Source organism: Aptenodytes forsteri, unplaced genomic scaffold, assembly GCF_000699145.1.
Source record: "Aptenodytes forsteri isolate BGI_AS27 unplaced genomic scaffold, ASM69914v1 Scaffold297, whole genome shotgun sequence".
NCBI lineage: Eukaryota > Metazoa > Chordata > Aves > Sphenisciformes > Spheniscidae > Aptenodytes > Aptenodytes forsteri.
Genome location: NW_008796167.1, coordinates 213,801 through 238,097, shown reverse-complemented (window position 1 = coordinate 238,097; position 24,297 = coordinate 213,801). Strand labels below are relative to the sequence as shown.

At 47.5% G+C, this 24,297-nt stretch overlaps 2 protein-coding genes across 3 annotated transcripts in view; one reads left to right on the top strand and one right to left on the bottom strand.

Annotated features, from left to right (window-relative positions):
- Positions 1-18,918, top strand: part of TAOK3 (TAO kinase 3) — a 44,114-nt gene extending 25,196 nt beyond the window's left edge. For both annotated transcript variants that reach the window (XM_019474184.1, XM_019474185.1), the window contains 8 exons: positions 2,935-3,069; positions 11,209-11,445; positions 12,061-12,189; positions 13,150-13,353; positions 16,243-16,482; positions 17,465-17,677; positions 18,132-18,314; positions 18,475-18,918. In XM_019474184.1, coding sequence (XP_019329729.1) covers positions 2,935-3,069; positions 11,209-11,445; positions 12,061-12,189; positions 13,150-13,353; positions 16,243-16,482; positions 17,465-17,677; positions 18,132-18,314; positions 18,475-18,636 — 1,503 coding nt within the window. In that variant the 3' untranslated portion in view covers positions 18,637-18,918. The remainder of the gene's footprint in view (positions 1-2,934; positions 3,070-11,208; positions 11,446-12,060; positions 12,190-13,149; positions 13,354-16,242; positions 16,483-17,464; positions 17,678-18,131; positions 18,315-18,474) is intronic.
- Positions 18,919-21,614: 2,696 nt separating this feature from the next.
- On the bottom strand, positions 21,615-24,291 carry PEBP1 (phosphatidylethanolamine binding protein 1). Its single transcript, XM_009287515.1, has 4 exons — positions 24,129-24,291; positions 23,651-23,760; positions 22,926-23,026; positions 21,615-22,212 (listed from the first exon to the last, which is right to left on the bottom strand). Exons 1-4 carry the CDS (start codon positions 24,261-24,263, stop codon positions 21,995-21,997), a joined length of 564 nt encoding a protein of 187 aa, XP_009285790.1. The 5' UTR covers positions 24,264-24,291; the 3' UTR covers positions 21,615-21,994.
- Between the last annotated feature and the right edge of the window lie 6 nt (positions 24,292-24,297).

Below are 24,297 nucleotides of genomic sequence, written 5' to 3'. Positions count from 1 at the left end.
ACACGATCAGGATGACAATCTGCCCTCTAAGAATCCACCTCTTAGATAACAGAAAGTAACCCACAGATTAAATTTCCCATATAAGAAGTAATTACGATTTCAACTTGTCATTTTAGGTGGTGTTTTGGAGCATTCCAAAAAATCTGAATGCCCGTTTTAAAAGTCTCTTTCGGTGATTTGCTGCTTCTCTGGTTTTAATATTTCACATTCACCCTGGCATACTAATGTAATGGAGAGAGGGAAGATGGTCCAGGGATTGGGGTATTGCTAGCAGACCTTAGGAACCTTGTACATTCACATGTGCTGCTGCAGGCTTTGTGTATGACCATGGGTAATATTTGTCCTGTCTCCATCTTAATTTCATAGCTACAGTAGGGGAATAGTAGCTCCAGTGTACTATCGTTTCTCTTCAGTCCTTCATGGGTTCAGATGGGTAAGTCTTGTATAGATCTTTACCACAGGAGTTTTTTGTTCAGCTTTATTTTGCATATGAGGTGCTCTAGTTTCAGCCTGTAACAAAGGAGGTCCATTTTGCAGTTGCTGACTCCCTTCCCCTTACTCCAGCTCGCTTCGTACCAGTGCATTCACACGAGGCCGTGTTTGCACAAGCCCCAAAGAGCCAGGTTTATCTCTGCAGAGCTGCTTGTTGGAGAGCGAGAGGCCAAGTTCAGCGTTGCTTCTAGCACTGCCCCTTGCCTGGCTAGGGGGCTGTTGTGCCGGAGGGCTCCAAAACACATCAGTAGAAGTACCAAACTAAAAGGTGATGTTAGTAGCCAGCCTGTCTGCTTTGGGTTATTCTGATTGTATTTCACAGTCTTTCTTGCACCTGCTTGATAGGTGAGAGTGCTGTAAAGCTATAGAAAACTTAGGATTGATATTCGTCCAGTGAAGCCATGAGTCCAATTAAACTGAGTGATACTGTTAAACTTTAAATGTTTAATCAAGATTTTTTTGGTATGACTATTCTAGAGCCTAAAACATACTTTTCTTAGGAAAGTGCACAAGTCTGAGAGCCCTGCCTGTCATCCGAACGTGCACAAGTTGAAAATCTAAGATCAGCCCAATTGCCAGTAATTGCCCTCTGTAACACTGCCTTCCCCTGTTAAGACAGTGCAACAAAAAGTCCAGTATAAGGATGACCAATATAAAATGAAACTGCAACTTTTTATTACATTCTGTAATCCTACTACTTCTATGGAGGACTGTCCTTTTTAACTGTTTTAGCTTGTTCTGTCTCCCTCGGGTGGGTACAGAGGAGCTGGTGCAGGCTTGGCTCTGTGATGGTCTTGGCCATTGTGCTCTCTCTGTGCAAAGGCTAGTGAAAGGTGAGCGTGGAGCGGAAATGCTCAAAATGAAGGGTATGAGAAAAGGTATTGGGTTTAAAGCACTTTAAATTAACATGTCGTTCAGTCTTTGTATCAGCATTTCTGTACCTGTTTGGCTTTTGCTTGAAATCATTTACAGAATCATATTGAAAGCAGCTGAATGTGCGTGGGTCCAGACTAGAAGCAGCTAGAAACAGAGGACAGCAGAGAGGGAAACAAATGTCTGCAGAGTGGGAAAGGAGCGTCAGTACGACAGCAGTGTCATGGTGGAGATGCTACTCCATACCGGCTGGTTTCTCACCACAGGGCTTTCTGACCTTACTGGTGTCTGCTCTGGCATGGCAGGGTGGCAAAGCTGCTTCTGCTCGCCTGCAAACACCCGGTGCACAGAGGCAGCCGTTCTCTGCAAGGGTTGGCATCTCTTCTTTGCCTTTTGGCATAGGCACTTGCAGCCTTTATTCTGCATCCCTGACAGTTGGAAACTTGATTTAATTAAGGAAGAATCTCAGTTTTCCTTTGAGTTTTTTAGGAGCTGGAACTTGAGCATGGGAGTCATGAAACTGTGGTAGATGGCAGCGTGGCAGATATGCCAACGCTGGCTACCATCACTGCTGCCCTGTGGAGCCCGCGCCACTGGACAGGCTGCGGTGGGAGGCAGCGGGGCACGCCTGGTGTCCCAAGGCTGCTCCCTCCTGAAGGCGTAGCCTGCGGGTGCGCTGACTTTTGGCAGTCACCATTTCAATTAGCAAGATTGTGGTGGCGTTTTTCGCCAGCCTTTCTGATCAGGGTCTCTCCTATACGCTTGACGAGAGCTTTGTTCCGCTGCAAAACTTGCACGCGCCGTTTTGCGGATGCACAGCCGCTCCTCGTGAAGCCTTGCCAGGGAGCAAGAGGGAGATTGCACCGGGAACCATTTGTGCTAAAACGTGTGAGCTGTTGCTTTAAAAGGGGGGAGAAAAAAAAAAAAAAATCCTTTGTGGGCTGTGGAGAGAAAGTGCTAGAACTGTGCAGGAGCATGACTGGAAAGCAGGATCCCTGAGTGCTGAGGATCACAGAGGCTTTCCTGGTCCTCTCCAGCCTGCCATGGTTTTAGCCAGGATGCTTGTCCTCCACAGCAGATAGCAAACAAGAGACAAAGAAACCCTATCGAGGACGAACCACTCGGCAAAGGGAATGAGGCAAAATGTTGCTCTTGTGTTAAAAGGGAACAGCATCTTCTTTGCTAGACATGGGAATCACGTTTTTAATGGGATTGCTCGGTTGCAGTGCTTGAACCCGACCTTACTGAGGAGTCCGATTGCTCTGCATCGCTTTATGCTTTTGAGTCTTTTTTTTTTTTGCACATATGTAATACTGGAGGTTTAAAAAAAAAAAAAAAACCCAGCCAGGGATTCAGAAGGCATCCCGCTAGCGATCAGCTGACACGCCGAACCCAAGCCTGCAATGTGTTGCTTATTCATTTTGTACCGTGGGAGCTGCCGGGGCTAGCAGAGAGCTGAACTATGCCTCTCAAACAGCGGCGCTTGTGCAGACAGAGGGGTGAGAGAGAGGCAGCCGCTGCAGGAAGAGCCCAGCCGGACTTTCTCCTTGTTTTTATCCATTTCTGCAGGATCATGTATTTATAAGGGATGAGGTGGGCCACAGGGATCGCAGGCCTGAGGTGCGGCCTACCCAGTCAGTGCAGAATCAGGCCCTCCACTACCGGAACCGAGAGCGCTTTGCCACAATCAAATCAGCATCTTTGGTAAGCAGCCACCCCACCCCACCTCCTCTCTCCCCCTCTCCCTCTGCAAAGGGGTCAGGAATTTTTTTTTTTCCTCCTAATTTTTTTTTTTTGGTTGGCATAGCAACGAGATATTACACTGAAAGATATTTTAGCTCTGTGTGTGTGAGATGTAAAATATAGAATATACTTAATTTCTGTGTATATTTCCAGTATATGTGAAATAAGCCACTTTCCTGGATGAAGTTAATATAATCTCAGATTTCCCCACTCCCCCCTTTTCCACCTGTCTCTTTTGTTAATATATTTATTTGCATGTGCATAAAGTGTGTATATGTGCTCGTGTGCAATACGCTTTAATGCTATGGAGATGCAGATGGGTTTTGAAACAATAAGATTGCTGCTTCCCAGCTGAGCTGCTGGCTGTTTTTTCATTCATTCATTTATTTCAAGCAACTGTACCATGACTGCATTTTTCAGCTTGATCCCTAGGAAGGATTGCTGGGTTGCGATAACGGAGAGGGCTTACAGCGGGCTGTGGGCTTACAAAGAGGAGGGGGATGGGATGAATCCATCAAGATTTGTACTATTGCAAATGTGATTGCTGTGGATGCCTTTGTAGTAGGGAAAGGGGTGTGTGCCGGAAGAGTTAGTTGTCGTGCTGCCTCCCCCACCTCGCATCCGCACGGGCTGCGGTCGGTAGCAACCTTTTTGAGGGAAAGGAGTGAAAAATGGCCTTTTAAAGCTAAAATAAATGTAATCTTAAATAATCAGCCCGATGGTATTAGTGGTCAGATGGACGGGGAGCGTTAGGAAGTACCTGCTGTTTGGCCATGGCACTTGCTCAGTGCTATGACATCATCCTAGACCAACCCCGAAATTACACCAGCGAGCCCTCCCCTTCTTGTTTTACCCTGCCTGAATGGTGGGTTTTTTCCTTCAATACCACCATTTCTTGATCCCCTGAATCGCTTCAGATTTCTACATGCACAAGACGGACAGTGTGTGTGTGTGTGTTGACCATAGCTAAAGGTTCTGAGTGGAGGGAAAAAGCAGCAGCAGCGCCAGTAGCCAAAATTTTTCTGTGTGGTGGTTGCTGCTGTTGCTGCTGTTAAAATGTAAAATGATGCTGTGGCATACAGACTTCTGGCCAGATGCTTCATGGGCTGAGATTTGGGGGGAGCATCTGAGTTCCATCTTTTGCAGGTGTACTTCTGGGTAGCCATAGCCTGAATGCTCCCCAGGCCGGTGTCCCCTGCTCCCCCTTCCCTCCCTCCTCCCCCCCAATTTAAAGGGTGTCCTAGAAATGTGTGCGTTAGAGGACTTCATGCAGCGCACCTGACACAGGCAGGATCTCTGGTCTCCTGGAGACCCTCTGCCTTGTGAATTTTTCTCTTTTGTATGTGTGTGTGTGCGTGTGCATGCACCCACTACAGCACCAACACTGTTGCCTGCACTGAGCAAATAAAAGTAGGATCCAGTTAGGTTGGCTGGAGGGAAGAAATGATGAATGACTTCAGTACCATACTCCAAACATATATACAGTTTGATTGATAAATAGGTATGTGTGTTGAATATATTCATATTCTCTTACTCCCTGTGGAAAGCTGCTGCACCTTCTGTCCTGCCTTCAGCAGCAGAGTCCATAATTCCTGTCTTACTTGAATATGTCATCCCTGGGCTACATGGGTGGCTTGAAGGTATTGCATGGCAAGGCCCCCTTGGGAGCTGATGAAAGACGTTGGTATGAAGGTATGGACTGTGAGGTCTTCCCAGCCCTCTAAGCTCTGGGGAAGACAGCTAATGTCCCAAGGTCACTCCTAAATCCTGTGGCGGCCTCCTGTGGGGCTGGGACTGTGTCTACCTTAATTCCTTATTCACTTGGATTTGCTAAATCTCTCTGCTTCAGTGACCAAATGATGATAAAGATAAAATTAATACTGGGTGGGGAAGATGGTAGGCTTTTTGGAGAACTTTTTCGTTCTTTGGTTTTCTGTGGAACGTACTCTGATACAGAGTGTGTCTGGGCTTAGAGTGCACACTTAGGGTGAGCTTAGGGTGAGCAGTACATGCACAGCACAGTGTCTTTTGGGGGAGAGGGAAGTCCCACCCGTTAGCTCACTATGTTAGCCAGCAGGCCTTTGGAAAAGCACGTGGTAGTATGTGTCATGCAAAAGCTTTGTTGTCCCCATCATATGCACACATATCCCCTTCCCAGTATAGAGGGAAGTTCCCAAAGCACCACCTTGGTACTACAGGAGGTGTTACTGTGTCCTTAGGTTCTGAGGTTATGTGGTGGGGGAGAAGTTTCCCTGTGTTCACAACAGAAATATTTTATTTCATTTCAATTACTCTTGTGATGGGCTTTCCCTTTAATAATATTTCATTTCCACCTCTTCATGTTCCAAAATGGAAATCTAGAAGAAAAAATGCTAAGTTGAAACCTATTGCACAGAATATGAAGAATGCCGGCATACATGCTGGGGTTTGAAGTGCCAGCGTGGCTGTCAGCACACTTTTTTATCACTGTGCATTCGATCACCGCTCGGTGGCTGGATGATGTCAGTGGGTAGCGGTGCCGAATGCTGCTGCTTTTCTGGCCAAGGGAAAACTTCTCTCATGCCTGCCCCCTTGTCTCCTGCTTAAATATCTGTGGGGAGGGCAAGGTCAGCCATGTAGCTAGTATGGGGAGAATGACCTAAACATGTCTGAAATTTACAGTATGAAACTAGAAATTCAGACTTTATTCATCTCTCTGTGTTAATTTACTCTTTCAGCGGCATCTTGAAAAAATTAATCCTGTATGAATGGGTGGTCAAGATCCCACAGTATTAAAAACGAAGCAAACCAGCATGCTTTGATGGTTCCCTACATCGCTGCTGCTGACCATCAGTTGGTTTCTCAGCGGCTGGGTACCGCTCCCTGGGCACAGAAAGGTTATGCAGTTGAGAGCATCAGGTGGCCTGTATTGCAGAGAATCAGAAAAAGGGAGTTCTGACCCCAAATTCAATAATATGGGATGAGATTTGGGTGTAAAAACTTCTGCTTGTGGGATTTGCTGAACACCACCCCCAACATGAGAGGAGGGGAGTGTTATAGAGGAAAAGCCCTGAGTCTGGGGGCCGGGGACTCTTCACGTTGCTTCACAGCTGTTTCTGCTGGTGGAGTCCAGGGTCTTGGGCCCTCAAGTCCTTGTTACTCACCTTTAGACTGGGATATTGCAGATGGAGGGAAGACTGGCATTTCTAAAAGGATGCTCTCAACTTGGAAGTTGGATCTCTCTGCAAAAACAAGCTCAAGTAGTTTCAGCGAGTGTAGGGGTTACAGGCAGGAGAACTACGTGAGGCAGCTCTACACTCCAGATGTCCCAGTGCCCTGGGACTGCCCTGTTGCTCTGTAAAAGCATCACGTGAATAAGAAGGAAACTGGACAAACTTCCAGATAAAATAGTGAAATGGGCTGTCCACAAAGAAACAGGTTGTGAATATAACTTTCTAGTCTTTCAGCGATGCCTTGATACTACTCAGGTTAAAAAAAAAAAAAAAAAGAAAAAATGAGCAAATGTGGTTAAGCTGAAGGAGCTTACCTTTGGTCATAATTCAAGCAACAATTTTAATAGTTGCTCTTCCCTGGACTGCCTTTCTCTTTTGTCATTGTGTAGACCAACCTCCCCCCTGCCCCCCCACTTTTTCTTTTTTTTTCTTGTTTTGCATGACACTCTTGCGGCAACAGTAACCATCACTCGCTTGGAACAGTGGTGGAAAACGCGCTGCGTATTTCTGCTGTTGCAGTGAAAGTTAGTATCTGAAATGGAGATCAGGTACCTACTACATCTCCGTATTATTTTGCAGACTATCAGTGATCCATAAATTAAAACTTACAACTGGAAATCTAAGCCTTGAAGCTCAGAAAACTGTGTTTAAAAAGAAGGGTTAGAGGTTCTGCATGTTGATAAGATTCCACCTATCAACATTTTCAAGTGGAAAGGTGTTTTTTAAATATGTGCAGAGATTCATCGATCTGCATTTCTGGATGTCTTTCATGCTTGACCCCTTAACTCCCCACCGCCTCATGCATTTCCTCGATAGCTGCTTTTACAGTTTTCAAATGAAATGATCTAATAATTAAAACTTCATAGAAAGATCAGGTGGACTCTGCCGAAGGCCTTGGCAGTCTCTTTGAAATCCAAATGCCAGCAAACGAATTATGTGATCTCATCCTGGGTCTGCAAAGCCAAATGTCTAGGTACGTGTGAGCAGGCTTCTCTGGATGTGGCCATTAAAATGATACTCGGGCAGTCTGACTCCAAAACCAGGTACGTTTACATGATGGCTGTTCTCCTGCACCCTCTTCTGCTGAGGCAATGACATTTTATTCCAGATGGTTGAGTTTCTCCTAATGGACTCATCTGGCTGCTGCCTTTATAGATCTTTGCTCTAAAAATACTGAACTTGTTCTTTCTCATCTCAAAGTTCTTGCTGCGAGAGGCTGCTGGCAGTATCTTGCTTAATACTCTGCCTTGTCCAGCAAAGAGGAGCTCAGTATTTCATTTGGTTATCGAGGGGTGAGCATAACTGTCCTTTAGGAGAGTGGTATTTTGGTTAAACAATGTAGCAAAAGGAACTTTGCTTTGGAGAAGTTCTGAGCCCAACTTCCTTACGTAAAGCAAAAACCTTGGAGGGGTGAAAGAGAGAAAGTTTGAATTTTATGGCAAGTGAACTGCCTGTGGGAGTAGGTTGGAAAAGGCATCTCTCTTCTTAGTTCTGTGCGTGCCAAAGATAGAGAGAGATAAGAAAGTGAGAAAATGTCATACCTTAATAAAAGCTGTTCTGTTTTATACAGGTTTTTTGGTTCTGCTAATGATCTGATTGATTATTACATGCTTCAAATAGACCTTCAGGAAACTGTAGTTTTCTGCTTTAAAGCACCCTGACGTTTTCTGGTTATGTGGATAACAAATTTTGCAATGAGCAATTCAGTTGTCATCTTTTTTCCCATCATAATCTATGGGATTATGTTTGTGAAATACTTTGTAAAGTTCCAAGTGCCTTTGCCTAAGAACACCAGAAAGGTGATTACTGGAACTTCCCCAAATTTTCTTTTTAAAATGGCCACTCAAGCTGTTCATTCATTAGGGGCTTCATCTTTAAAACCATAATCCTTCATTCATTCACGTGTTGACATTCTTACTCTGAAGTACTTCTCTGGTACTGAACTGGTCATATTCAGTAACCGATGTTAATTTCTTACAATTTCATCCATGCTCTGAGATCACCATTTGGAGACCTTGTCTTCGAAGCTGGAGTTCTGAAGAGTGTTGGTCTTGATTAGAGATTATGGTGATAAATGAGGTCTTTAGCATGAGCAGGCAGACATTAAATCTACAAAATGTCCACCAAGTCTACCATTCTCCTTCTCTCTTGTCTTTAGGAATGAAATGCTTGTTTTGTTTTCCTCTGACTTTTTAATGTCTCATCTTCTGCTGTGACTGGAAGGCTTTATCAGCTAGTGTTATAATTAGTAGTTGCATTCTATTGTTGGCGATAAATATCCCAGACCTAATGTGAAATCTTTCAGAGATGGAATTCTTGTCCTGATAGAGGCAAGCTGAGCAAAACTGGAAATGGGGTGCCCAGAGGCAGCAAAAAAAATAAGGATAAAAGTTTAATGATGATTTTTTTTCTGTAAATAAGTGCACGTTCTAAATCTCATTAGAGATTAGACCAAAGGGAGACTGGCAAAATTGCTAGTGGATTCTTAGATCCATTTTTTCTTATGCTCTTGCTGTTTGCTTTGTTCTGCCAACTTCTTGGAACGGAGTGTGCCGTGCAGAACGTCCCACTGTTCACAAAAAGGCTGGGCCTCAAAAATAGCACATCTAGGAAGATCTGGTACTGCTGCGTGGTAGTTACCGTATCTCTGTGCCTCTGCAAGTCCCTGACCAAGTCTGTTCTCTGCAAGTCATATATCATTTAACGTAGTAAATGGCGTATGTGAAATGTTGGGGTTTTGCCTGTCTTACCTGACATCTGTCTCTTACTTGGCTGACTTCTCTGAGAAACTTTCATTACCTGGAAGCTTCTGTCAGAGTTCTTATTCTTGCTGAACTTGACTGAAATGTGCAAGTTCCTACAAATGCTTACCAACTTCTGCAAAGTATAGCTGTCATTGTTACACTTTAAAAAAAAAAAAAAAGCCTTTTGAACTATAGCAATACACAGGGCTAGCCCTGTGTTTGTGTTTCTGTAGTCATTTCTACAGTCTCACATATTCCTGGTATCTGGCTTGGGTCTGTTTCATTACCTTGTCTGAAGCATTTGAAGGCTGCTATGTTACACCAATTGCTGAGGTGTAAGTATATATTTAATCTAGTCAACTTCTAAATAACATCCCAAAATTCCTTGTACAAGGAGGATGTGATTTATGCATCATCACTTACCTCGTAGTTGATGTTTGACTTCACTAATGTGGTGAACCCCCCATCATCACTTCCTGGTGATGGAGTCTGGCACAGCACTGTAGTCAGACTAGTTCTTTGTTTTCTTTGCAGTTAGATGTTTCATTTTCTTTCTGGGGTTGTCTTTGGAAGGGATGGGGGGAAAACAGAGGCTGTCCACTTCAGTAGCTTCATCCTTTCGTATCTTGTTTCTGTGCTGGGACTCTGGCTGTAATTTCTTGGTTGGTAACTATTTACTGTAAATTGTTGTTAATCTGTTTCAAGGTGAAGGCTGTGCAAGGCTCTTCCTAACCTCCTCTTCGCACCCCTCCCAAGTGTTGGTAGGCATTTGAGCTGAGACAGGTGGCAGCATGCTGTCTGCCTTGGGTAACACATCAGTTGTGTTGTTAAACTTGCTTGTTGATTTTGGAGCTCTTGCTTGATCGCTGCTTCCTATCAGCTACTAGTCCTGAAGCACAGGGCTGCCAGCAAGTGGGCTTGGTTTGCTGCTTGGTAAAGCAGCTGCTCTTCCTCTGTTGAACTTGAGCCTTCTCAGGTCTGTAGGTGCATCCCATCCTATATCTGAACTTACTTTGAAGATCTCTGAAAAATAGCCTTCCAATGACAGCAGTACTGTAGTAGGTGCCAGTTCTTTCTCTTGACTGCTGTGGAGAAATTCATCAGGAAGGCTGGGCTCCTGCAGACTGCAGGAAGGACTGTTGGTTCATAAAGCTTCAATGATCACCTTCAAAGGGCTGAGCTCTTTGCTTCATACTTGTTAAGTGTGAAAGGGAGAGGTCCCCTTGTACAGAATCAGGGACTGCAGCTCTACACATGTACTGAGGGCTCCAGCTTTTGGTTCCCAGGTCTATCATAAAATATCAGCAGATCTTTATATGTGAAGTTCCTGGGACTGTATAAAAAATAAAAATCTCAGTCTTGGACACTTTTTTCTTTTGAAATGGAAGCATTACCATTTGCATTTTCTTCTGAAAATTTTTGGCACACCTTACTGGAGTTTTTTCCTCCTTTCACATGCGTGCACTTAGGCATGGAAATGAATGTGGAACTTGTGAGTTTGTTTCAGCTGAGCAAGGTTTAAAATCTGCTTAGACCATCTGATCAATCTTGTTAAGAGCACACAGTTCCAGAACAGTGTTCCCTTGTTAGAAAACTTTCAGTTCCGTTAGGGAATGAGCTCAGTCTGCCATCCTCTTGAATTTTAAGAAGAAATTTTGAAGGAGGCTACTTGTTGCAGAAAATAGGTATTGAGGGACTGAATTGGAACAGTGGTGAATTGGGGAGGAAGGAAGGAATGGGTGGGTTGGGGTGTTTCTTAAAATGGATGCCGTCTTGTAAGTCCGTGTCACCCTCATGATTTGAGTCCAGTGTCTGAAAAAGGTTGTCTAGCAGCCGCCTTTGTTTCCAGAAGTAACCTGCTGTTTCCTTTATTCATCACATGACATTTCTCTGCTGTGTTAGTGGAAACGCACATAACATTCTCATTAAAGATTGGGGGGGTGGAAATCAAGAGAGAGAAACGTTATGCCTGGTTTGTGATAATAAACAATAGCACCCTCTGAAACCTGGAACAGCATTCCCTGAAAGTTGATTTCTAAGAGTACAGCAAAGCAGGGTCTGGTTTACAGGTAAGCAGCTAATATGGAGACAGCTGGTCTGTGAAGAAGGCCATGTAGCACTTCTTCCCCTTTTCCTGACATCAGGTTACAAGACAGATCCATGAGCATGAGCAGGAGAACGAGTTGCGGGAACAGATGTCAGGATATAAGCGGATGCGGCGCCAGCACCAGAAGCAGCTGATCGCCCTGGAAAACAAGTTGAAGGCCGAGATGGACGAGCACCGCCTCAAGCTGCAGAAGGAGGTGGAGACGCATGCCAACAACTCGTCCATTGAGCTGGAGAAGCTGGCCAAGAAGCAAGTGGCTGTGATGGAGAAAGAGGTGAGTTATAGGCTCCCTAGCTGTACAAGAGGATTGGAGGGAGAGGTGTGTACCAGATCTCTAGGAGAAGGCTGTGGAAGTACTGCTTAAAACCCATGTTCTTAAGTGCGCTGTATGGTTACTGTCTGGAGCTGCTCTAGCCAGTTTTGTGAAATAGCTTCACAGCTACAAGTCAACCTTCTGGATGATGGGCACTCCATTGGCATCGACCAATACTGTAGCTACTGACAGCCGGCTAAAAGAGATGGACAAACTCTGTGGAGACCTTGGAGGGAGCTTCTGCCTCACGGCTGAGGCAGTGACAAAGCTTGCGGCTGTTAGTTTGTTTAAAAGTCAACACGTTCATCCATATAGTAAACTAGTGGGGTTTTAGCCTCTGGGGTGGTTTTGGTGGAGAGATGAGAAGCATGAGGAAACTCTTAAGTGTATGTGGGTATTACGGGGTTTTTGTGCAAGCAGCTTTTATGTGGCTGAATGCTCATGGCTTTGTCTAGCACAGTGATGGGAGAACGACAGACCAAAAAGCACACAACAGAAGACTGATTTGTGCTGGATTCAGTACCTGCTCCCTCACGCTTGGTTTTTTTTCTTTTTTTTTCTCTCTGTGCCTTGCAGGCAAAGGCAGCTGCAGCAGATGAAAAGAAATTCCAGCAACAGATTTTGGCTCAGCAAAAGAAAGACCTGGCGACCTTTTTAGAAAGTCAGAAGAAACAATACAAGCTTTGCAAGGAAAAGATTAAAGAGGCAAGAAACCATCATTTTCAGGGCTGAAGGGGTGTGGAATGAACATTAGCTAGACTTTCGTTTTGATAAATCTGGGCCAGCCCAGGGGTTTAAGGGATACTGTCATGCTTGGAAGCAAATTTAGATTCTCAGCAAGTAAACTTTCAGGAACTGGGAGCATCTGGCAGCATTTCTAGAATAATCTCTACGGGTGCTAGAGGTGCCTTCACAATTTGCTGTAGGGCAGAATCTTTGTAGCCAAGGGTGATGAGGGAAAAAGGGACTTCATAGAGAATTCTTCTTCCCCTTTTTCCTCATCTGTTTTTTTGCTAAAGCTGTAAGCAGTTAGAGCAGCCATTTAGATGTCACTTGACTAAAAGCCCTGTGATTGCTTATATGAATTAGAAAAACAAGTAACTTAGTATATAGCTTATCTATCCCAAATTGCATTACTTAAGTACAGAGTCCCCACCACATTGCAAAATTTTGCTGTTAAGAATGTAGAGGTGAGAAAATGAATAGCAAGGGGGCCCTGTTAGGTATCTGATTTGATAGAGAATCGAGCATGAGTCCTGTTGAAATAGAACTTAAGCCCAAGCTGGACTCCTTTGCAAAACAGGCGCAGAGCTGGGAAGGGAGCCAAGGGGTTTGACCCATTCTCTTTCCTGGAGAGCCAGAGCCTCCCCTGCAGTGGTGTGTTGCTCTTTTCATTGCTGCACTGTTTAGCCCCCGAGATGTTTGTGTTTAATGGCCACTTTTTCCTCCTCCTCTTGGTGGGTCATAATACAACTCTAGAGGCGGTAGGGCTGGGCATGGCCAGGTGACGAGTCTGATTCTGCTGGTACCTGGTGGTGTAGTCAGGATTTTGGTGTCCTTTTGTGAGCTGAATGGCAGAGGAGTAGCCAGTGACTGAAGGTCCTCCAAGTCCTGTGTCACTGTGATCCTAAGGGAAGTCTTGTTTTTGACTCTGTATGCATGCAGGAAATGAATGAGGACCACAGCACGCCGAAGAAAGAGAAGCAAGAAAGAATATCCAAACATAAAGAGAACCTGCAGCACACACAGGCTGAAGAGGAGGCCCATCTTCTCAGCCAGCAGAGACTCTACTATGACAAAAACTGCCGTTTCTTCAAGAGAAAAACGATGATCAAGCGGCACGAGATGGAGCAGCAGAACATTCGGGAAGTATGGCACTCTTCACTTTCTTTCCCAAGCATTTCTTTAATTGTTTTAGCTTCATGTCCATGAAACAGTTTGCTGACTGACATTAGATCTTCATGTTTCCAGTTGCTAAACAGAACTGAGAAAAACGTAGGAAACGTGTTTTGGGAAATAGTTTTCCACACAGATGTGGCTGCTTTTATTAACTGAGGAGGGGTGGCATAGTTGACTTGCAGACAGAAACATGATGTGGGCCACCCACTCTGGGTCAGATGCTTCATCTGAGCTCCTGGGCATTAGATTTTGGGGGATCCTGTTGGGCTTCTTTCACAGCACGGGGCAGTTTGTGCCGTGTTGAGTGCCAGGGCCACCTGTGGGAGAGCTGTGGGATAGCCGAAAGCATCACGTGAGGAGTTCTACTCATCAGCTAAAGAAAACTCACACCGTTGAAATATGTGTGATAAACCAGTAATAACCTTAAAAGAACAATATTAATGTTGCAGAATGAAATGCTATAAATGTAAGAAATACCAAAAATACAGTCTTCTTGTGTGTCTGCATTCTGGTTGTCTTCAAATAATCAGATGTTGCTTTTCCATTGGGCTCTGCTCAAATTAGTGCACAGAATGGGCGGTAGTTTGTTAATGAGAAGCTATTCAACATCTTGCTTTCCCTCATTAGTTATTAACCCTTGCCTTACAGGCTGCCTGTAGTCAAATACCACTTTGGAGAAAGAATTATCACTTGTAGATTTTTCTGTGGTCAGCACTATAGTATATGAATTCTTCATGAATGTTATTTTTGCATAAAGACTATCAGATGAGAAGGTATTTTAGTAAAGGCTGAGAGCGAGTGAGTGGTCAAAAATTTCTAATAATCATGTACTATGATTCTACTTATTCTGCTACCATCAAATTTTCTGGCATACTTAACATTGCCCTGTATTTTACCTGTTCAGAGCTTTGCTGCCCTTGACTTCACATGTGCCTGGGGCTGCTCAGCTGCTTTGCAAATCACATCCAGACATCTCAACTTGGACACCCTGAAAATGAATGACTGTGAAAAGTCAAGACTTGGGCACCCTTATCACAGCGTCTCAGCTCTGTGGCAGGGATGAGAACAGAATTCAGTTACCTAGCATAGTATTTTAACCAGGAAACACTCCTCTGAGCTCCTGCGTTTAAGCTCTTAAGAGACCTAATTTTCAGAGTGATCTAAGTGTTTATTTCCTGAAAACAACATCCCTACTAACTAGTTCAGATTCACTGGATCAGACACCTGAAGTAAATAACACTTTCAAAATGTTTTTTTCTTGCTATTTTAAGTAACCACAGAGGTTCTTTTTGTGCAAGTTGGAAAGTGTTTGAGAGAAGTGGAGTGCCTCTGTTTGCTCACACTGTGTGAACTGAAATCAGGTGTGGAATGGGCACAAGAGAGGCTGGCTGTCCTGTCCCAAGATGAAGGCACAAGTGCCACAGCTCACTGCATGGGCTGATGTACTGTCTGTTCAGTGTGCTGCCAGCCTTTGCGCAAGTGGGAAATGATTTCAGCACACCAGTAGAGCTAATTTTTGATCTTGGCTGTCAAGGTGCAAGTTTTGCTTAAATGTAAACATGTGCAACATCCTTATGGCTAAGAATGAAGAGACAAGACCTGGCCCTGTTTCCTTCCCCATCCTCCTGGCTTAAACTTGTCACAGTTGTAACAGCCAAAGAGGCTGAAATGCCTTTTTGCAGGTGCTGATGTTGAGAATTACAACAGGATTACAACATGCAAGCAATAACTCAGAATAATTAGATTTTTTTGCTTCTACTGCAGCAACTCGTTAGACTGAGCCAACACTGGGCCCTCCCTGTGCTGGGCACTGTGTGTAGTGCGAGGCAGCCCCTGCTGTGCCTGTCTAAGTCTAGCACGAAGCACGGCGAAGAGTGTAAACCTGTGTGAGCTGAAACTGAGACGTACCAGCAGACCATCTGTGAAGGTCACCAAATATCAGCAAGGGGTACAGCTCCCTGCTGTGCCTAAGTCTAGCATGAAGCACGGCGATGAGTTTGTAAACCTGTGAGCTGAAACTGAGACGTACCAGCAGACCATCTGTGAAGGTCACCAAATATCAGCAAGGGGTACAGCTGTAATCACTGCTTGACTGAGCTGGATTCAGCACCATGCTCCACAGGTTGTTGCTGATACCTTGAGACAGAAATATTAGCAGTAATCAGGGAGAGAATCCGGTATCTTCCTCTTCCTTGGCTTGTAACGCAGTGAAGGTTTTCCTAGACTGCAGGGCACCATGCGCAGGAACTCTTATGTGCACATTGCAAAATTGTGTGAGGCTTGGGCTGTATCCTCACTTTAAAAAACGTGCTGTGCCTGGGGCCAAAACCCACCTGTACACCGTGGTAGATTAAATTCTTTTTCTTACCTGAAGTGGTGTGTTGGAGCTGTTCACCTCTGCTTTGGCCATTCTAGTATAAGTGATACGAGAGAAGCCTCATCTCCCAGTGCCTAGCAGGGGCTCAGGGTAATTTAAGAGCCCCCGATTTTGTCAGTCACCCCAGCCCAGACCCCCCCAGCTCTGAGCGCCCCAGGATGTATTTATTAAAAACTTCTGTGATTCTCAGCAGTCGCAGAGGGCTTGCGTGTGGTCCCAGTGCCACCTGCTGGAGACTCCCTGGGTGATCCAGGAGCTGCTAGAGGAACAAGTTACAGGGGGATGGATGGATGCTAGGTGGCCGCTTTGTTAGCGTTCCCGTCATGCTGCTGGGTTTGTGTTTCCCTGTGGCACATGGAAGTCCTTGATGTCGTCTAGAGGAGTGACCAGGACACCCAGCCTCGCAAACTCGACTACTAATCTCAGGGCAGAGAGGATCACTCCTCAGCTTTTGTTGTGTGTTCTGCTGTCCTCTTGTGCAGGAGTTAAACAAGAAGCGGACCCAGAAGGAAATGGAGCATGCCATGCTGATCCGGCACGACGAGTCGACGCGCGAGCTGGAGTACAGGCAGCTGCACACGCTGCAGAAGCTGCGAATGGACCTGATCCGGCTGCAGCACCAGACTGAGCTCGAGAACCAGCTGGAATACAACAAGCGGCGAGAGCGGGAGCTGCACAGGAAGCATTTCATGGAGCTCCGGCAGCAACCAAAGAACCTGAAGGTGCTGGAAGCTTTCCTTCCTCCTCTTCCAACCTCTGTCCTGCCAGGCAGGCTGGTCTGTGTGCTTGCTGCCTCCTCTGTGCAGCATCCGTGCTGCAGAACCACCATTCTCCACCAGCACTGTGTGCTCTCCCTTGCATCCCTTTCCTTTGTGCAGGGCTGCTCTGGTGTAAGAAAGTTGTGGGCTATTATAGCAAAGAGCTCACTGAGGATTTCTTTAAGTGCCGTGCTAATTGAGGCTGCTGGGTAAAAATAGGCTAGTCCTTAGCAAAGTGTTACAGAATTTGCTTCTGATGAGCTGTGCTTGCTTCAGACCCCTGCTGGTGTCAGCCTATAAACCTCGATTTGGAAAGGGGTTGGGTGATGCTTCCTCGCTTTCAAAGTCAACAGAGAGAGAACATGGGTGTGCTGAGCACTGTGCTCTGCCCCAGTTTGGCTGCAGGTTGATTAGAAACCTCTGAGCTGCTTGTTGTGGGAGATTTGTGTTCCTCCTCTGAACATCCAAAAAGGCACATTGCTTTTATTCACTTTGTCACACCCTCGCTAGTTCTCAGATCTGCAGTCTCCATGTAGCACGTGATCGAGGCGGGGGAGGCAGCTTGTGGAGGCCTCGGTGAGGTAGCAAAATGGGAGGCCTTGAAAAAGCAAACGCTTTTTGGGAGGCAGGCGGCAGGGTGATGGGCTGGGTGACCTGCAGGAAGCAGGGGTAGAAGATGGAAATGCCCTGGGCTGTGGAGGGCTTAGTGGATCCTGTTCCTGGCCCAGGCCCGTGGTCAGTGCTGAAGCAGGGCCTGAGCTGATGCTGCTCGTTAGATCGCTCTATGTGTGAAGCACACCCCGCTTACCCGGGTACAGGGGCAGGAGACAGCGCAGAGCACAAGGGGAACTGTGGCTGTCTCTCACCAACCCGCCCATTTGGATGTACTATAACCTCTCCATTCCCAGAGCTCTTTGTGCTCTTCACACCGTTCCTTCCTTGGCAGGCTATGGAAATGCAGATCAAAAAGCAGTTCCAGGACACATGCAAAGTGCAAACTAAGCAGTACAAAGCACTGAAGAATCACCAGCTGGAAGTAACTCCAAAGAGTGAGCACAAGACAATTTTGAAGAGTCTGAAGGACGAGCAGACGAGGAAGCTCGCCATCCTGGCAGAGCAGTATGAGCAGAGCATCAACGAGATGATGGCCTCACAAGCGGTAGGTGCAGCGTCCGGCACCTCCTGTCCCTGGGCAGGGGGTCCCTCACCGAGGTGCGTGGAGGTGGGGTACAGTCGGGCCATCAGTCCTTGCAGCACGCTGCGTTCTTCCTGTCCTAGCCGCTGGATGGTGAGCGATGCAGTTGCGTTTATAACAATGGTTTTAAACAGCGCATCAGGCGGCACTTCCCCTCTCGTAATAAGCATCCCGCAGAACACGCATCCTTTCCCCGCTGCCCCTGGCATGCTGGGTTTTAGAATTGGATTTTCTCTGAGGCTTCTGCCTATGTGTGAGTGGGGAAGCAGCTGTTTTATGAAGCCCTTCCTGCTTTCTCATTCTGCCACCAGCACCAAAGGCTCCCCGGCTTTGAGAAGGGAGAACGGCATGTCAGTAGTGTCGGAGCAGAGAAATTACTAGCGGAGGTTTGAATGTTGTTTTCCCAACGATCTTACAGCTACGGCTGGATGAGGCCCAAGAAGCAGAATGCCAAGCCCTGAGACTGCAACTCCAGCAGGAGATGGAGCTGCTCAACGCATACCAGAGCAAAATTAAGATGCAGACAGAAGCACAGCATGAAAGAGAACTCCAGAAGCTGGAGCAACGGGTGTCGCTGCGCAGGGCGCATCTTGAACAAAAGGTATGTTTTGGGTGGGCTGCCAGGGGGGTACCTGGTTACACGTGTCGATCTCGCCTCGGACGTGGGGTCGGCACGGCGCACCCGGTGCCACCCGGCCGGGAGCTGCCGTACCCGGGGCGGTCGTGCTCTGCTAAGGGGCTGCCGACTGTGCTTCTTTCAGATCGAAGAGGAGCTAGCCGCCCTCCAGAAGGAACGCAGCGAGAGGATAAAGTTTCTGTTGGAAAGGCAGGAGCGAGAGATTGAAACGTTTGACATGGAGAGCTTGCGAATGGGCTTTGGGAATTTGGTCACGTTAGAGTACCCCAAGGAGGACTATAGATGAGATTAAATTTCTTTGCCATTCAAAAACAAAAGACAAAAAGCAAACAAAATAATGATAAAACTTGCAAAACCAACATTCCCCATGTTAACGGGCGTGCTCTCTCTCTTTCTGTCTCTCTTACTGACATCGTGTCGGACTAGTGCCTGTATATTCTTACTCCATCAGGGGCCCCCTTTCCCCCTGTGTCAAGTCCCGGTGCAGGACAGCTCCTTGGCGGTCTTTTCCATAGTATGTCACAGTATTGATGTCTCTGTGCAATGATTAAAAATGTTTCAGTGAAAACTTTGGAGACAATTTTAATGGAGAAAAAAAAAAAAAGTGGATGTATGTTGCTTTTGAGCAATCACTCATTTTACCACCAATCAATGAAAGTACAAGCAAAAAAAATAATAATCAAATGATACCTACAAACCCAGGGGGAGAGAGACTAAATCCGCAGCCTTACCTTAACTAGCTGCTGCATAATTTTATTTTATTTTTATTTTTTTGGTATTTATTCATCAGGAATAATTAAATAATAAAAAAATTTTATTAAAGATTGAAAAATTTGATACATTTTACAGAAAAAAACTTAATCGTGATGTACATATCAGTGGTGACATATTATTACTTTTTTGGGGTGGGGAGGGGGCGGGGCGAAGATCTGGTGATTTTTAGAAGAACCATGCCAGGCGAGGCGGGGATGAGACCTCGGTCCTCGGCATATTCTTGATTGTATCATAATCATTTTCTGCTGTCGCAGAGAATGTGAATACACTTAAATGAGCCCACAGGATCCCAGTAGCACAAATTGGGCTTTGTCAAATCGTGTATTTTGTGTATAGAAGGAATTTAAGGAGAGCTTTTACTTATTTTCATATTGTATTTTAACTGTTTCTCTGATCAAAAATTTTTTTACTTCTTTCCCCCCCTCCCTCCTGCTCCCAGCCACCCCCCCCACTCTCCGGTTCAGTACTTGGAGTTCAACGCTGTCTGTCAGATCATCCCCAGCCCTTTTTGTTGTTCCTCCCCCAAGTCCACCCCCAACCCCATGATCTTGGTCATAAATATTGCATTATTCACACTTTCAAACTGTGTATTTTCTTACAATAAAAAGATAAAAAAAAAAGGCTTTACTTCTTTTGCATGCACTTTAAAAAAAAAAAAAGGAAAAAACCAACAAAACAACAAAAACATTTTTCAGGTTCCAAGGAAGAGCATGAATAACTGTCAGAGCTTTTAATTATATTTGTAAATAAAAGTGTTCATCACAACGCCTCGCTGTCTCATTGTGGGAAGAGGGGAGGTGACCCATTCCAGCACACCTCTTGCGGATGCACGAAGGGGTGAGGTGTCCCTCCGGCCCCGTCCGTCAGCCTGGGGCTGCGCTGGCGGGGCCGGAGGAACCTCTGGGGCTTCGGCTTCGTTCCAACCCTGGTTTTCTTGGCAGCGGAGGTTTTCAGGCTAATGGGTCGTGGCTTATTTTTTTATGTCCTGCTTGCAGCCTGAGAAGGCCCAAGGTGGATCAGCCCTTGCCGAGCGCAGTGCGGTACAGCTGTTCAAGCACACCCCCCCCGATGCGTTTAGTCTTCAGTTGGGGATGTTTTCCTGAAAAACTGTCAGTCCTCTTTTAAATGTTTTAATGGCTGGGTTGAAAAACTACCCTGGGGCAGAAACCAACCACCTTTCTTAGTAACAGTCACTCTGAATTTTACAGGGCCTTGCTGCAGCATGTTGAGGTTTTTGATACCTGTTTCTCAGACCACTTGGGTGCAGACCTTTGAGAAAGGAAGTAGTTTAAAAAAGGGGGAAGGCTTCTAGTTCTGTGAAGTAGAATTACATTGGCTTCATCCTTTTTAACCTCTTAAAGATGTCAGACTGGACCAAAGCTTCGTTTTCCGCTTTAAGCGCTTAGGAGACACCGCCAGGCCTCACTGCAAGCTGTCGGAGGATCAGGAAAACAACTTGGGACCCTGCAGCTTTGGCTGGGAAGTGGCTTCAGGTCAGTAAAGCTGGCGATGCTTCTCACGGGAGCTGAAATCCGCCATCGGGGTTCAGCTGCGGTGGTGTGGGCTCCTGCAGAGCAGCACCTGCTGGGTGGAGGGACAGAGGCCTCCAGGGAGCACCACGCCTGAGGCTTGGTGTGTGGGGAGATCCCATGGGACTGGCTCCTCTGCCAGCTGCCAAACATGGGCTAAAGGCACTGGGCTCCCTCAGCCACGGGGAGGCTGTCAGAGGGGGTGGAAGGGCTCCTTAACAGCTGGCTCTGCTGTCCCACAGCTGGCCAAGGCACAGGGCAGACCCCATCAGCTGCGAGGAATGTCAAGGCTGGTAACAGGTGACAGGAGGTTTTCAGGGGATAAATTACCCTGCTGGTGATGAGTGAGATGGCTTCAGAAACACCCTGGAAAAAGAAGTGTCCTCTCTGAATTTCTAAAGCCAGCCCGCCAGCAATCCCTTGGCTGTGAACCTTCACTGTGCCGGCAAGCTGCACCTCGAGGTGAGCAGATTTAACTTTGTACAAGGTAGGTTGTTGGATAGAAAGACATGACTGCTTTGAGCTGCGTTCCTCCGGCATCAGCCTTATTTCAGGCAGCACAGCCAGGGCGGTGGAACTCCTGTCAGAGGCTCCAGCCTCCACAGCAGGAGGAGGAAAGGAACCCGATGACACCACGCTGCTCCTGTAAGCACTCCCCTCGTCCCCCAAGAAGACAACCACACCATCCACCTTGGTTAAGTTTTTAATTGCACTGTGAGCAAACAGCACATTAACATCAGGTCACAACAGAACTTGAACAAAATGAAGTGGTCTCTCAGCTTTGAGTGGCCACAGAGAACAGAAGGTAGTGCTATAAATTAGCTTCCCTGCCTCCTACCAGCTATCCCTTCACTACTTTAGTGGTTCACTTCAGTGAAGTGGAGGCACTGGCCAAAGGGGAGTTTCCCTTAGACTGCCCTCTCCTCTCCTGGAAAGGGGAGACTACACAGAAGTGGTTCTGTACTAACACCATTGCCACATAATACCATTTCAGCACAGCAGAGACTCTGAAGTGACACTAATTCGCAAAGGCTTTGGTTTCCCTTAAGCAGGTCAGCCTGGAGGGGGTGGCCCTCACAAGGACACCTTGTCAGAAGCTCATCTAGCTAGCGATTGCCTGTACCTATGGGAGTCAGCCGAAGCACAGCACAGGTCTGGACCACACTGACACAGAAGCAGGTTCAGGCCAGGGACAGCGACAGGGTTACAGTTCCAGCGATCAGTGCGGGAACAGTTGGGTTCAACTCACTAATCAAACAAAACTACAGTGACATGCTCTGACCAGCCTGGTCTCCAGGCATGCAGGAGGTGCTGCACAGTGCTTCTTCAGGTCCCCTCACCCTACTTCCCCGACAGCTGCTCATAGAGCTTCGGCACATAGTCATCCCACTCCGCCTGGTAGCAAGTGCCAGCCACCGGCACCCCCAGCTCATACTTGCTGCGGAAAGAAGTCACCTTGAACTTCCCTCGTTTGTCACCAGAGCGATTAGTGAGGATGGGCTCGTTGCAGGTCAGCTGCTTCGGCTGCTCATACACCAGCCACACATAGCGGTGCAGCCCTGCGGGGAGGAGACAGCGTTACAAGTGCCAGTCACCTGCAATTCCTGGGTTTAAGGTTTGTTCTGAAGTGACTCCAGGAGCACAGGGAAACAGAAGCCTGTGCTCACCTGGGACGTGCTGGCGCTTCCTACTATTGTTCTCCAGAAATAAGAAGGCTAAGCATGATGGAGCTAAAGGAGCTTAGAGAAGACATGCAGCCCTGCGGGGAGGAGACAGCGTTACAAGTGCCAGTCACCTGCAATTCCTGGGTTTAAGGTTTGTTCTGAAGTGACTCCAGGAGCACAGGGAAACAGAAGCCTGTGCTCACCTGGGACGTGCTGGCGCTTCCTACTATTGTTCTCCAGAAATAAGAAGGCTAAGCATGATGGAGCTAAAGGAGCTTAGAGAAGATGCACTAGATAGATATGCTTGAATGGCTCGTGTCCCGCCTAAGCTAGTGCTCCCCTTGCTGGGCAACACTGCCTACCAGCTACAGGCAGAACAGCACAGGCCTGCCACCAGACAGCAAGGGGACAGTGGTGATACATGCTCACGCTGGCCATGGCTACGTGCAGCCGCAAGCATTCCTGCGTGGGTTGTTTCCGCAGCACGGCACGCACCAAGCAGGTGGCCAGTTTTCTGCAGGCCTCCCCACCCTCTCCTGTGCACCGCATTTGATCCACGCGGCACCGCTGTGCTCAGAGCACGGGAACTGCTGCAGCCAGGTACCGACCTGTTCCTTTGGGAGGTCCGGAGCCGACGTAATCTGACAGCACAGTCCCACTCCCCACATTGTTGCCTTTCATGTTGGTCACCAGGAAGTGATGCCATTCCCTGAAAGGAGAAGGCAAAAAACAATCAGGCTGCATCACAGCCCCAGCTAAGACCCTTCATTACTCCAAGCTGCTGCTTTTCCGTAAGGCTGTCAGTGCAGGGTAACTGAAGCTAGCAGCTGCCACTCCTGGTTTGCCAAACACAAAAAGCACCAGTCCTAGAGCAGGTACTGCCTCCTTCAGGATGCAGAGCCTGTCAAAACCAGCTCTGTCATCCTGCCTTACAGCTCTGGGAAACCCAGAGCCTGACCCCTAAGAGTGGGTATTCCATATGCTTCTGAGCCTGATTTGAGAAAGGTGAGCTGGTCCCAGGTTTAAGACTCCACTGCTAGCACAGACAGACCTAATTCCAACTCACACACATGCCAAATTAGAGCGAGCAGCAGATGCTGTGCTTCTCCAAGCTACAACAGACTTCTGAACACCCCTGGCAAAAGCAGCTGCTCCTCCCTGTGCTGTCCCTGTCTCAAGGAGAGACGCAAGGGCGCTGTTTCTACCCCAAGCCACAGACTCACTGCTGCACCTTAGGCAGAGCACATTCCCAACCTCCTTCTAAGCCTTTGCTCGACCAAGACAGATGCTCCATTTTCCCCAGGCAAGATAGGCAGTTGCTCACCCCCATTACCTGAACTTTGGGTCCTTCCTACTGGGAGCATCTGGGTCTGTGAGAACCAGGGTGTAAAGCTTCTGGGGATCACAGCCATCCCACTCGATGCTGGTGGGGCGATGCTGGACCTGGAGGGATGACGGCGTTAGCACGAGCAGCCAGCCCCGCTGCCTGCACCACGCAGCCTGCGCCAGCCAGCTGCACCGCACATGGAGGCCACGCGTGACCAGCGCAGGCAGCAACACCCGAGGAGTTCAAGGCCATTCGTGCCAGCTCGCACCCAGCCTACGCGAGCCGCCGTGATTTCTCCTGCGGCACGGAGGCAGGCCTGACCGCGCCGCCCCCGTACAAGAGTCGACGGCAAAGCAGGGCACCTCTCTCTTCCCCCCGCACCCGGTGAGGCTCCGATGGGGGCTGCCAGAGCGAAGGCGCAAGAGGCCCGGCCGCCTCCCGCCATTTTGCCACACCCCCAAACGCGGGGCCGAGCCCTGCTCACCTGAGTGGGTGTGAGCACCTTGCCCAGCTCGTCTATCTCCACGGAGCCATACTTGACCCGCAGCGGCTGCGCGGGCGTCTGCGCCCCCTCGGTGAGGCTCAGCGGCCCGCTCCACAGCCCCAGGTCCACCGGCATGGCTGCTGCTGCGCTCCGCTCCCCGACTGCGCCC

Excerpts from the sequence above, each read along its gene's own strand:
- PEBP1 (XM_009287515.1), bottom strand. The coding sequence starts at position 24,263 with ATGCCGGTGGACCTGGGGCTGTGGAGCGGGCCGCTGAGCCTCACCGAG. Across the intron at positions 23,761-24,128 it reads AGGTGCTCACACCCACTCAG|GTCCAGCATCGCCCCACCAG; the intron begins GTGAGCAGGGCT and ends TCATCCCTCCAG. Across the intron at positions 22,213-22,925 it reads CGGACCTCCCAAAGGAACAG|GGCTGCACCGCTATGTGTGG; the intron begins GTCGGTACCTGG and ends TCCTCCCCGCAG.